General features: G+C 44.4%; 1 protein-coding gene across 2 annotated transcripts in view; it reads left to right on the forward strand.

Annotated features, from left to right (window-relative positions):
- The first annotated feature begins 10,986 nt into the window (after positions 1–10,986).
- Positions 10,987–14,121, forward strand: part of P3H2 (prolyl 3-hydroxylase 2) — a 169,007-nt gene continuing 165,872 nt past the window's right edge. For both annotated transcript variants that reach the window (XR_010408276.1, XM_045903159.3), the window contains exon 1: positions 10,987–11,743. Coding sequence is in view for 1 of the 2 variants with exons in the window: in XM_045903159.3 (XP_045759115.1) it covers positions 11,267–11,743 (477 nt within the window). In the remaining variant the exon portion in view is untranslated. The remainder of the gene's footprint in view (positions 11,744–14,121) is intronic.

Genomic DNA, 14,121 nt, shown 5'->3' on the forward strand with positions numbered 1-14,121 from the left:
TTAACTCCTGTTTTCATCCGTTATCCTACAATAATACAGAAACAGATCCCTAGAGAATTTCAAATTTTGTGTGATAGAATCTGAGGTCTGGCAGTCTTTTCGGTGGAGAGTGTAGAAGTTAGTTGGTCTTGTTTTCCTGTGGGTGTATGAGGAATGAAGTGAGGGGAAAAATAGAGGAAAGGGATATTCGACAGAAACTCTTATATCCCCAAATTTGAGAATCATTTTGGTTATCTCTTAAAGTGCAGCAATACTTCTAGAAAGTTAAATATATTGTTTTAATCGAACTGTTTCCCTACTCGCTGAAGTTTTCCATACTGAGGGATATCAGATGGGATTGTGGAAAAAGGGGAGGGACTGATAAGTTTGAAATATCTAGTCCCTGGGTATGGGTGAGCTGGGTTATCTTTAGTTTGCTAAAATCTGTTCTGGGGGTGAGTGAGAGATCTTGAATCTTCCACTTGGCAGTATAAGCCAAAGCCCTTACATAGGGAATGTCCAGGAGTCCAGACCAGGTGGGGAGATAATATCTATCATCCTACATGTGTGGAAGGGCTTTTAAAATGATGAAGTGCTACAAAAATTAAAGTGATGTTATTTTCTGAAAAACAGTGATTATTGTCTATGAAATGACCATTCTTTTTTTCTAAGGACTTTTTTTTTAAAGATTTTATTTATTTGTCAGAGAGAGAGAGTACAAGCAGGGGGAGCAGCAGGCAGAAGGAGAAGCAGGCTCCCCGCTGAGCAAGGTGTCCAATGTAGGACTCGATCCCAGGACGCCTAGGCATCCCTGAAATGACCACTCTTAAATCAAAAGAAACACTTCTAACTCCTTAGAAGATCAGCTTCAGTCACTGCAATATTTTTAATGAGGAGGATTCTTTATCTTTTGAGAGTACACTTGACTTCAGGAAGCCTCTACGCCACCTGAAGTTGATTCCAGGAAATAGGATAAGGAAGGTTCTTTTTTGGTAAAAATTCAGTTTTGATTATAAAATAATATGCAAAGTATCTCTGCAAGTCCTTCCCAAAGCATTGGTGTCAAAATGGGATCAGCATGTGGCATCCCAGGGTGTCTCCTTTGAAGGAAGTTGACTATACACTTTCTTTTATGTTTACTTTAACAAATCAACCTATGATTACAGTTTGTGTGGTAGAGCCCGAGGTCTGGCAGTCTTTCAGAGGCCAAATGCAAGTTAGTGGCCCACATTTTTTTGTGTATGTATTAAGATTGAAGTGGGGAAAAAATGGAGATTTTATTTATACAACTTGCATCATCAAGTAAGAGGAAGAAGTTATCTAAAAAGTTTTTAAGCATATACGTGTATATTTTTACTGTACCTTAAAAGTAATTATTAAAAGTTTGAGCGTGGTTTGAAGATAATGTTAATTTTTAAATATAAATTGTCTTGGGCGCCTGGGTGGCTCAATTGGTTAAGCGACTGCCTTCGGCTCAGGTCATGATCCTGGAGTCCCGGGATCGAGTCCCGCATCGGGCTCCCTGCTCGGCAGGGAGTCTGCTTCTCCCTCTGACCCTCCTCCCTCTCATGCTCTCTGTCTCTCATTCTCTCGGTCTCAAATAAATAAATAAAATCTTTAAATTGTCTTATCCTCTGAAAGTAAATCAGTCCAGGTCCGTTTACTACTTACATTCTGAACTCTACACGGTGGTAAAGGAGTCAGATTCAGTAAAAGGATTTAAGATATCAGTTTGACTAATTATTTATTAAGTTTGTTTTTGTTTTTGTTTTTGCTTTTGTTTTTTACTTGAGCCACTTCATCACTGCATGTGTGTCTCACCTTCTCCATTTATCAAGTGGATTTGGAAAGTAGGGTAGCTGTCCCTCTACTCCTTTATTTTCCCTCAATCCTGGATTCTCTTCATGATTCCTTCCTATGGGTAAAGACAGACGACAGAAGGAGAATGCACGTGCTGGACAGACTGAGCAGGAGGTTCCCCAGGAAGCTGGGGCATATGGATCAACTCTGCAGTGCCTGGAATCGTTACTACGCTACGGGTTGTCTCAAAACATTTACACCAGTCTCCTGCTCTACTCGCTGAGGTTGGCTGATATTTCTAGGCAAAATCAACAAGCTCTCAGTAAGCTGAGACTTTTAATGACCCCCAGGGAGCTTGGAAATTTGCTTGGGAACCAAAGTTTAACTTTCTCCCAGAAATAGATGTGGGGAGAGGGGAAGTAATGCTTTAGGGGACTATGAGAAATGTAATGACATTGTATTTTCACAATGAAAGAAGCAGAGCACACTTAGAGCTGCAAGGGATTTCAGAGGTCTTGTTCTCTACCTTCCTTCACTGTTGGGGGTAAAAGAGGCCCACGATATCACACTTAGTTCATGGCCGAGCCATAACGAGATGGGGGGGCGGCATTCTGATTTCCTGTGCAGGGTTATTTTATGTGCATGTCTCTTTTGAAATACAAATTCGTTCATTTTGTTCACTCATCCAAATAGCATTTTCTAAAACACAGACATGGTGTTGAGATCTAGTAAATCTCTTTCTTCCCAGGAGACTAAGAGGATGATGATCATGCGATAGATCTTTGAGTATGTTTCCATTTGGGCAATCTGAACATGGCCAGTTACTGCGAATGAAAGGTAATTTGGAAGCGAACACAGCAGGAGTGGACTGGAGATGGGACAGCATGGTTAAAGAAACCACCAGGCAGGCACCCAGCCAGGCTGGTGAGGAGGAACAGGTGGTCAGATAATCAGGAAGCTGGAATCTATTTTCAGGGGAGTTAAAATGAGTAGTGAAGTCAGAATCTAAAGTATTTAGGCATGATGAGTGACAAGTTCCCCAGCAGAGGCACATTGTTGATTTTAAAAGGGTACTGCCAGTGTTTTTGAAGGAATTCCTTAAAATCATGATGATAAGCAAAATAATCAATTTTAAGATATACTTTTGGTATTTTAGCTTTGATAATTTTATTTTGATTACCAGGTTTTTTTTGAAGAATTTGAAAGTTTCTGTGGGGAACAATTTCTTTATTCAAAAATAAAGCAAAACTATTTTTCTTTCTAACCTTTTTCTCAAATACATATATATGAGAAAATATACACACATACATATATACATATATATGCAGTTTTCTCTGTATCTAATTTCCTTTTACTCTATAGGTGATAGTAAATCAGATGGGTTGTTAATCTCTGTGTCTACAAATGAGATTTTGGTAAAAGATGCACTAATTTTTATATATATTTAAACTAAAAAAGGTATATATGATATCCTTACAAGGATTTATCCTAGATGTGCCAAGGCAAGGCTGTTAATGAGATGCTGAGATTTCTGGGGCTATGGTGGGAAAGGACTATATATCTTCTTGAGACTTGGAGAGGCCTTATGCTACAGCAGGTTGGATGGGTTGCTTGTACCTATCAGATACTAGAGAACAGAACAGAAGAGGCTCAACAGTCCTGGTGGAGGCACATCTAGATTTTATCCAGAGAAGTGGGGATGCTAGCATGCAGGTACCACAGGTCTGACCAGTCATGATGCAGACATTGTTAGAAATGTCCTAAAAGAAGGAAATAGTGATGTGGGCAAAACAGACTAGAATAATGAGAGAGACAGGCACCTAGCTCTAGAATTAGGGACTTTTAATAACTCAGGCTTTATTGCCTTAATATTTGGCACTTTTTATTTCCCTGTGATCCCAACAGAAGATGATCTGGAGGCTACCAGAAGGTTGGAGAAGTTGACTAGAACAAAGCTTCTGTTGGCAGGTGCTAAAAAGAATTCATGTCTGGAAACTCTAACAGGAAAAGAAAGGAATCATGAGGATGGTGGGCTCTGGACTCAGATTCAAATCCTGCCTCTGTAACTTATTTCCTCTGTGGACTTTTTTAACAAACAAATGAAAACAACAAAAAGCCAACTTTTTCTACCCAAATATCTTTGTATAGTTCGTATAATATTATATCCTTAGCTTCTCCCCATCTCCTGACCCCAAGGATCAAATAAAACCACAAAATGTACCCGGCTCAGAAACCTCAACTGGTAGTTGAACCCAAATGAAAAGTCTAATGCTATAAGGGAATTTAGTGATCCTTTACCAGCCAAGTAAAATCTTTATATTTCTTCTAGTGTGTTCCGTATACAACTTTCCATCTAGTTCCACGGCAGCCTATGTTTTTGCTGGAAATGGGTACAAGCTACGATTCAATGTGAAGTGGTCTTGTCCATCCTTTTCCCCATGAAGCTGAGGCCGGAGAGACGAGAACACCAACAGCTCTGCTGCAGCCAGGATGGGCCCCAGTGCAGAGCATGTACTTGGAGGCCACTGAGAGCAAGCACTTTGGTGGACCAGAATTAGGGACAAAGAATCAGCAAGCAAGAGATGAAACTCAGCCAGGTGACCATCATCAGGGGTAGCTGTAAGACGAGACAGAGGGTACCACAGAGGAGCAATGAAGCTCACTCCCCAGGATTCTGTCAACAAGAACGAAGTCCTGGTTCAGGCAGGTTACTAGCATTAGTGATGTGTGACAGCTGGAAACAGGGGCTTGGTTTAGGAAGAATCTCAGTTACAGAGAGCAGGAGCAAGGTGGGGCCCCATTTCAGAGAAACGGGGCTGATCATTGTTCTATTTAGATAAGTAGAATGTTGGAGGGGAGTCCTCTATTTTCCTCACCTGTCTTGCTGCAGGCACTTCTAGAGTAGTGCTTCAGAAGTTCCCTAGCTGAGAGTAGGCAGGTAGGTTTGATTTGAGGGTGTGGGTGGCAAAAGTAATAGAAAGACCATTTACTGCATATTAAAACCCACAGTCTCCAAACCTGCTTTTCAGCGATAAAAGTTAATATTTGGGTCTTTATTGCTTCCACTTCTGCATCTACTCAAGTGGTTGTAAAATTGAAGTTGGAGAATTGATTAATTATCAACCCTAATATCCCAACAGCAGAGGACATGGCTTCAGTTTCTAAACTAGATTTCAAGGGCCCAGCAGGCCAGTAGGAGAAAGTGGGGCTGACTTTTTCATGAGAGAAAACCTCCTTGGATTACTGCATGACTGGGCCCAGATTCAGTCTCAAGAGCTTGCAGCAGGGCTGAGCCTGAAATGTGGGATCAAGGAGCCCCCGGTACGGAGAACTCAGAGAAGGAGATGGGAAGGGGGTCTCAAAGATAGGCAGGACACGAGGATAATCTCAGAATAATGGATCGCCCATACGTACAGAGTAATCTCTCCCAGAATTTCTCATGAGTAAGTTTTTCTTTGGGTCCCTGCACAGTGATCTGGCATCTCTTCCATAGGAATGAATTAAGACCTATTTACTCTCATAGTCATGACTGTTGGTACATGCGTTGTTGTCACCTGTCAAGTTGAGTTCAGGGTCATATTCAGCCTCTATCTAATACATGCAGTTTTTTTCTTTTTTATTAACATTTCATGTATTATTTGTTTCAGGGGTACAGGTCTGTAGTTTTACATACACACACATGCACACACACCCTATGTCTGTGTTTATTTTGCAAAAAAAAAAAAAAAAAATTGTATGAGTTTGTGACTCTAGCTGAATGAGGAACATACAACAAAATTTGTGACTAAAGAAAAAATGTGCTTTGTACAAGTTTAACCAAAGCAGAATTTTGACAGGAGCTATGAAGACTTTTGAGTAACAGGGAGAGGCAACACAATACAGCAGGAGAGACAGTAAATAGGCTTCAGCCCTGGCCCTGTAGCTTGTAAGCTGGCGGCCTTTGGCAAACCGTTCTTTTAGAAGTCTCATTTTTCTCACTGGTAAAATTATAATACGAATGTCTTACTCAAAAAGAGCCCTGAAAGTGACATGTCTAAATGTTTGTGAAAAGAACTGGCAGAACACCCAGCACAGAGGATATACCCAATTCTCTTGATTTCATTCTGAATTGTGTTTTTAGCTTAAATTATTTTGGGAATAATTAGCATTCTTACTTCACTTTTTTCTTGTTCAACTAAAATGCGAGTCTCCCAAGGAATGAGTTTAGAATGTCTCCATGACAGGAGTGTGGGGACTGAGTGTTTGCAGTGTTTTGTTTGATTTGGAATTGTAGAGCTCAGTTAGGAATTAAGGTAAGCACAGGGACAGAGCTATTAAGGAAATTAGAAGGGAACAGACAGTCCTGGAATGTGGCAACTCTTGTTTGATTTTAAATGTAAGTTAAATATTAATTTTTCTAAAAAAAAAAAAACCCTCTTTCTCCTTGGAGGCCTTTTTTTTTCTTTCGCTGATAGATTGTTGGTGGCTTGCCTCTCACACTAGTTTATTTGGAGGAAAAAAAAAGTCTTCAGATGATCCTATTTGCGTAAGAAAAAAGTCTTCCAGGGGCGCCTGGGTGGCTCAGTTGGTTGAGCAACTGCCTTCGGCTCAGGTCATGATCCTGGAGTCCCTGGATCGAGTCCTGCGTCCTGCGTCAGGCTCCCTGCTTGGCAGGGAGTCTGCTTCTCCCTCTGACCCTCCCCCCTCTCATGTGCTCTCTCTCAAATAAATAAATAAAAATCTTAAAAAAAAAAAAAGAAAAAAGAAAAAAGTCTTCCAAATAGCTCTCTTTTTGCCAGCATGAACAGCATGAACAGGGTTGGGTTGTTGCATAGTGAGAATTATTCCTTTCATTTTAAAGGAATCAGAGATATTTGGGACAAGCAAGAGCCCTGGTTACACATGATCAAAATAAGTAAATATTAGATTTGCTTTATGGAAAGGGTTGATTAAGTCTCCTGCTGAAGTCTGAGGACACTTTTTATTGTTCCATCATGATTTTGAAGGAAAGAGAGAAGTCAGCTTTGAAAAACTATGCTGATTTGGAGAAAATAAGAAGAATCTGAGGATCTCCTCTTTTCTGAATTCCTTCCTGCTGTTGGAGGTTCCCTAAAGCAAGTGGGTATGATGATGCTGTCAACTTGCAAACAGAAGTCAAAAGGAAATTCAAGCTTCTGTCAAGATTCATTCCAAATATAATAAAAAAGGAAGTGATTGAATCCCTTTTAAAGCTTTTGGATGGATTCTCTTGTGCTTTGGCTGTTCTCTGACTTTTTAAGGAATGGGGAACAAAAGCAAAATTGCACTCTCCCAGTTCATACCCATCTTAGCAGACACTCCAATATCTGCCACTTCCAATGGCTCCCTTTTCCACATCATCTTTTTTTCTTCTTCTTACTTTCCTGCACTTTTCTTTCTTTTCCCTTTCTTAAAAAATTCACCAGGGCTCCGTGACAAGAAGCATGCATGTTCTACATTTCAGTATATAAAATGAATCATGCTACCTGCCACTGCCTATCTATGTGACCTGTGGGCCTCAGCTTCCTCCTTTGCAATATAAGGACACTGAATAAAATCTGCAGTGCTTAAGCCATGTTCTATCACAGCGTTTCTCAACTTGGGCACTGCTGATACTTTAGGCTGGATAATTGTTGTAGGAGACTCTCCTGTTCATTGTGGGACGGTTAGCATCAAGCTCAGCCTTTACCCATTAGGTGACAGTAGTACAACTGTACTCCTCTTCCCTAGTTGTGGCAACCAATAAGGTCTCCTGTGGGGTGGGGGTGGGGGGATTCGCTAACTAGAGCAGCAGCTCTCAAACTTTGGTGAATATAGAATTCCTGGGGAATGTGGTAGAAACATGAAGGCCCATACGTGATTCGACTTCAAGAAGCCAGGGCCTCTGTGTCTTTTAATAGTATTTGGATACACAACAAAATTAGAGAACCACTGTTCATGAGGAATCCTATTGATGAAGTGAATCTCAAACTATGATTTCACACAAAGAACCTCAGGAACTTGTTAAGAGTTCAAGAAAGCAAGGGATTTGTTAGAAATGCACATTTTTAGGCTCAATTCTAGACTTAGTGAGTCAAAAATGCTGAGATGCTACCCAGTTGTCTAAGAATGGCTCAGGTAAAGAAAAAGTACATTCTTGGTACATCCAGCAAGATGTACAGAAGTATGAGAAACCCAAAGAGGATTGACTTTTTCAACACAGGTTGATGTAATTGGACAGAGCATTGTCTGGAATCAACTTCTCCATCCTGCATGGCTCTTATTGCCTTATGGTCATGAACATGTGTTCTGATCCAGCCTTACAAGGCAGATCAGATTGTCCTCCTTGGAGAGCAGGTATCTGAGGGATGGCATATCTCAGACTCATCAATCCTCCATAGCACCTGAGGTCCTGACCCATAGACTTACTCTTTGGGCTATGGTATTCAATCTAGAGTGGTGGTTCTCAATCTTGGTTTCATCTTAGAGTTACTTAGGGAACTTAAAACCAACCAACCAACCAACCAACCAACCCAAAACTCAATGATGAGGACATACCCTAAACCAATTAAATCAGAATCTCCCTGAGAGCCAGGTAGCAGTATTTTTGCCCTCTGCAGGTGATTCCAATGTTCAAGCAATTTTGAGATGTCAACAAAATGCTTCTTATAAAGTCATGTAGGATTTGTATAGAGGGAAATAAGGAAGAAAGATATGTAAAAGGTTTGAAAACACATGGCCAGTTTTGGGGACCAGTAGGATGTTTGGTATGGCTAAAGACTCTAAGCTTTTGATTCTGTGCCAATATTAGTGCTTCCCCTGAGATTTCCTGGATCCTTCCACTAGAAGCTAGCTTTGCAGATTCTGCATTTCTATAGTACTTGGAATCTAATCTAACCTGTACCACATTCTACTGTTGCAGGGTTCTTGTCTCACAGATTTGAAGAATTTCATGAACACAAAAGGGTAAAGTGAAGTGAAAGCTTATTAAGTGAGGGTGAGAACAGAAAAGAAAGAAAAAAAGCTCTTCAGTTAGAGGGTTCTTGGAAGGCTTACCACTGAGGGCTTTCATGGTCCCTCTTTTATAGAAAACTGAACAGGGAACCTGGTAAGTTTCTTGTCAATATCATGGTAGATTTATGAATGAGAGTATCCTGTCTATATTTAGAACCAACAAGGTGGACTTGTAGCTATCATGAGAACAAACAAGGTGTTCCCTTCTCTCTGGTTAATATCTTGTGTATAACATTTCCCCCACATCTGGGATTTGTGAGTCTCCTTAAGTAGCCCCCTGCAGGAGCCTAGTCATGTAGCCCTCCCTACCTGTCTCTCCTTACCTAGCCTTGCCTGTCCCTTACTAACTTGTGTTATAGTTCCATATATGAAGTTTGTCTCCTACACAACATTGTGAGCTTCCAGAGATAAGAACCCTGGCTTATTCATCTCCCCCCTTCCCCTTGAATACCTAATTGAGAGTAGGCATCCAAAGATAGGAATTTAGGGCGCCTGGGTGGCTCAGTTGGTTAAGGGACTGCCTTCAGCTCAGGTCATGATCCCAGGGTCCTGGGATCGAGTCCCGCATCGGGCTCCCTGCTCCTTGGGAGCCTGCTTCTCCCTCTCCCACTCCCCCTGCTTGTGTTCCCTCTCTCGCTGTGTCTCTCTCTGTCAAATAAATAAATAAAATCTTAAAAAAAAAAATCTCATCAAAGATAGGAATTTAATTGACATTTATAAAATGATGTGGAAATGACACAGAATGTAGAGAGAATCTATAGCAAAGCCTCCTGGCACTTTATCCCCAGTCACAGGAGGACTTCCTAGCCTAGTGTGCTTCCATAACCTTCCACAAGTGCACTGATAACTCTGGACTCTGAGTCTTATCTGAAAAGAGAGACAATCCCTAGAGAAAAAGTCTGGGTGGATGACCCAAGTGCAAATTCTGACATACTGAACATTCAAAGCATTCAGTACACACTCAGCTCCAAATTGGAGATTTTCCACCAGCGAGATGAGCCAGAATGAGTGAGGTTTGGTGGAGAAAAAGAATAACAGCATGATTCTTTGGTGTCCTTTGGAATTACAAAGCCAAGGCTGTTCATGGTCAGAGTGGTCAAACCCAACAAAATGAAGGAATGAGCATAAAACTCTGGCAACCTCCTCAGCATACTGGGGATTCCACACGAAAGACTTTTTTTGAACATTCATATCAACTACATGAGAGGTGTGGCTCTTTCCCATCCCCCTTCCCCCTTGCTCACCATCCCAGTGGCCAAGGACTGGGGAAATTGCCACAGGCTCTAGAACACAGGAATGCCTTCAGGAGGCAGGTTGGAATCAAGGATCCAGTGAGTAAGCTCTCTGGAATCTCTGTGGGAGTTTGGAGCCAAGAACAGGAAAGAGGGGAACACTGTGGCTCAGAAGGTATTTATGGAAGACGAGAAGCAGGGGAACAGGAAAGCCTCCAGCGAAAGTTGTGTTGGAGTCTGGTAGCCGATTCTTTCAGCATTCTCATCCCTCTTTATTTGCCTCTTTGTTTAACTCTTAGAATAAGAATTTATATCTGAAAACCATTTGATGTGTTGGGATGTTTGTCTGTTGTAGGAATGAGGAAACGGGAGGCTCAGCTGCACAAGGTCACACAGTCGGTACACTAACAGACTGTAAGGACAGTCTCACCTTCTTCCAAAGGTTCTCTAGGTCCTGTGATATGACCTGTGCACAGAAAGGTGGGCTACTTTGCTTCGCTCTTGCCCCTACCCCTGCTCCAATGCAGACACACACCCCTGCAACGTGGGGTGCGAAGGCAAGGGAGGGACCCTTCCTATGGGAAGGAGCAGCAAGCTTTTGATTCCATAGGCCCAGGATCGAGTAGTTCCCTTTGCCTTTTTCCAGTTCTATAGACGTGAACTCACCGCCGCCTTTCTTCTCAAGTCTCCGCACCTGGGCCAGTTGGTCCCCTGGTGCTTTCCTCCCAGCCTGAGATGGAGCTTCAGTGCTTCCTCTGAAGGTGAAAGACTGCAAACTGCGGTCATGCACGAATTCCAGAAAATGATTAGAATCCTAACCTCACTAAGCCGGGTTTCCCTCCTCTCTATAAAGGGAGTATTCCCATCCATTCTGCCACGCGCAAGGGAGCCCACGTGGAAAGCTCTCGCCCCGGGCTGGCCTTGAGCGGCGCCCGCTCTCTGACTGGCACTGGGCGGTGCAGCGCCTGGTGTGCGGGCGGCGAGGTCGGGGCCTGCAGGGCGCGCGCTGAGCGCCGGCGAGCGGCTCGCGGAGGCTCGGGCAGCAGGAGGAGCGTGTGAGCTGTGGGCGTCCCTTTAAGAGCGGCCGGCCGACCCGGCCTCCGCCTCTCAGTCCGCTGAGCGCCGGCGGTCACCTGGGGCTCGCGGGGCAGCCGGATCGCGGCGGGGCCGGCGCGCTCGCCGCGGAGGTGGGAGACAGGGCCCTGACTCCAGGTGCCGGCAGCCGTCTTGGTGCGTGGCCGTCCCGCGCCTCTCCGCGCCGGAGGATGCGGGAGCGCATCTGGGCGCCGCCGCCGCTGCCGCTGCTGCTGCTGCTGCTGCTCCCGCCGCCGCTGTGGGGCGGCCCCCCGGACAGCCCGCGCCCGGAGCCGCCGCGCGAGCCCGGGCCTCTGCAGCCCTTCGACCTGCTCTACGCTAGCGGCGTGGCCGCCTACTACAGCGAGGACTACGAGCAAGCGGTGCGCGACTTGGAAGCGGCGCTGCGCAGCCACCGGCGCCTGCGGGAGGTCCGCGCGCGCTGCGCCCGCCACTGCGCCGCGCGCCGCCGGCTCGCGCCCCCCGGCGCCAGCCCCGCGGCCGAGCTGCCTTTCTTCCGCGCGCTGCTGGAGCGGGCGCGCTGCTACCGCAGCTGCCAGACTCAGCGCCTCGGGGGCCCCGCGTCCCGCCACCGCGTCAGCGAGGATGTGCGCAGCGACTTCCAGCGCAGAGTGCCCTACAACTACCTGCAGCGGGCCTACATCAAGGTACGCAGAGCGCACAGCTAACGCCCCCTGCGAGCCCTCCCCACCGCCCCAGTCCCCGAGCCGGCGCTCTGCTCGTTAACCTTTCAGTGTGGGTCTCCTTGAACCTGTCCCATGTTTGTGCATGTAGGTATCTGGTGGCCCAGGCTCTGTAACAAACAGTAGCTGGAACCTGCGCAAGCCATTAGCTCCTTGGGCATCAACTTGTCTCTGGAAGAGGACTGCATTGATAAGATGATGCTTAAAGTACCCATTCAGCACTAATTGCTGAGGCTTTGGCGGAGCTGGGTCTAGTGTAAGGTCTTCTCTCGCTCCATTTCTTGGTCTAACCTCATCCCCGTTTCTCTTCCTTCTCCACTCCCTCATCCCTCCTGCACTTCAGTCTACACCTTTTTTTTCTGAAATTTACAAGAGAACATCCTCATAAAGCAGAGTTAAAAGTTTACTTGCTCTGGACCAAATTTGTTATCCTCTATTCTCCCCTGCACCTACAGAACAGTAAAGATCAAAAGTTAAAGAGAAGGTGTAGTGGGAGAGGTGAATCTGTGTGAGGCAAACTCTCTAAAAGTATCTACCCAAGTGCTGACTTTGCCTCCTTTAGTAGAGGGCTTCTGATTTCTGGAGGTAAGTATTGGAGTGAGTTATTTGACATCAGATGCCCAGTACTGTCCTTTGGGTTTTATTTTGTGTGTGTGTTGGGGGGGGGATTCAACCTGCCTGAAGTTAGTGTCAGGAGGTATACGGTGTATATTGGTATTTTTGCAACTTTGAAGATCTATCTGGATGCTTCACAGAGAGAATTTAGTCTGTGTTTCTGGAAAAACCCCTCTCCCAATCCATGTTGCTCTGAACTTTTACTTTCTCCCCCAACCCCCACTTTCTGGCTTTTTCGTCAATAGATCAGTGTCTCCTCTACACCTGCTGAATTGGCAGCTTTGTGGGGTGCCCCCCCTTAGCTTTAGCCAGTAGACCAGGCTGTATTTCTAGGGTAGCAAAAATACACACCATGTACAAATCCACGTGCACACCATCCCACAAAGTCTGTGCTCTGGTGGGAAGGAGACTGGACATGTGCAGTCATTTGTGGAGTTCAGGAAATCACAACTGAGACAAACTCTTAAGTCCCGGTGATAGGGCTGAGGGGCTGGGGCTCACTAGACTAATATTTTGGGTAAGAAATAAGGATCAAGCCTGAATCCTTTTCAGGATTTGTCTCCTGCTTGTTTTTGCCTCTTGATGAATTTGCTAAACCATGCATTAAGTATAAATCTGATCTTTTTTGGTTGAATGGCCTAATTTTTGGTGGTCTTAGAGAAATCAGTCAATAGCAGAGAGGGTGGAGACCTTAAGTACCTGACAGCAGAATATATCCTGAGCCAGTTCCCAGGATAGAACGTGGGTGGTCAAGTTTGGTCCCAATAGCCCAGTCTTCCCCGGAGTCTCAAGATGTGAGGTTGGCAGTCTTGCTGATAGTTCTGTCACACATCTTGGAGAGATTTTCCTTTCTCGTTCTTCTCCAATCTTATAAAAATAAATAACTATGAGGTAACTCTTAAAATGTGGGTTTCTTTAGTTCTGTAATTAAGCTCACATCACTGTTAATGTTAATGTTGATCAGTCATTCAGCTTCAGTCCCCCGGTCGGCGGTCAAAGAAGGTGAAGCTATACGTTTTAGATGCCTCAGAGTTTTACAGTGAATTGGTTATAGGAATTAGTCACTCATGGGCACCTCTGTGGGTGAACTGTTGGGTATGATCTCATGAACCAACGTAGTTTAAGAAGTTCTCCCCCAAATATGTGAACCCATGTGCTAACTTCTGTTTGACCAGCAGTGTTTCTGAGAACAGAGCAAGTATCTTCTAATAAGCAAAGCTTCTTGCATCTACATAACTGATAATCTCTTAAGGAGGAATTAATTTGTATTTCTTTGGAAATTCATTTCTGATGGTTGAGTGTGTAAGAGTGTCTCCGTGAACGTGTAAGAAGGTGTACCATGGTTCTTCCCTCTCCTCTCCCAAGAACTCCACAGTTTCAGTCTCTGCTTGGCTTCCTGGGAATTTTAATCATAAACACATGCACGTACGCACGCACCCATGCATGCAGATACCATCCTTTGAGAGTAAAATAAAACTCTCAAATAACAACAGAGTACTGTCAGGCTCTGACAAGTATGGATTCAGAAGTGTTTGCTCCCTGGTGATAGAATGTGGAGTTCCCTGGATGTGCTGGGATATGAGCATGGCCCCTCATGTTGTTGAATTACTTTGGACCTCAGCGATCCCGTTTGCTCTTGAGAAGGATAATTCTGGGCCACTCCACAATGAGGAGTTTGCAGCCAGAATTCAAGCACCGTGAATCCTATAATACAGCCGGAACTAGTG

The sequence above is a fragment of the Mirounga angustirostris genome, unplaced genomic scaffold (genome assembly GCF_029215605.1).
Source record: "Mirounga angustirostris isolate CCGP_5_RB_7025 unplaced genomic scaffold, mMirAng1.0.hap1 SCAF_1, whole genome shotgun sequence".
Lineage (NCBI taxonomy): Eukaryota > Metazoa > Chordata > Mammalia > Carnivora > Phocidae > Mirounga > Mirounga angustirostris.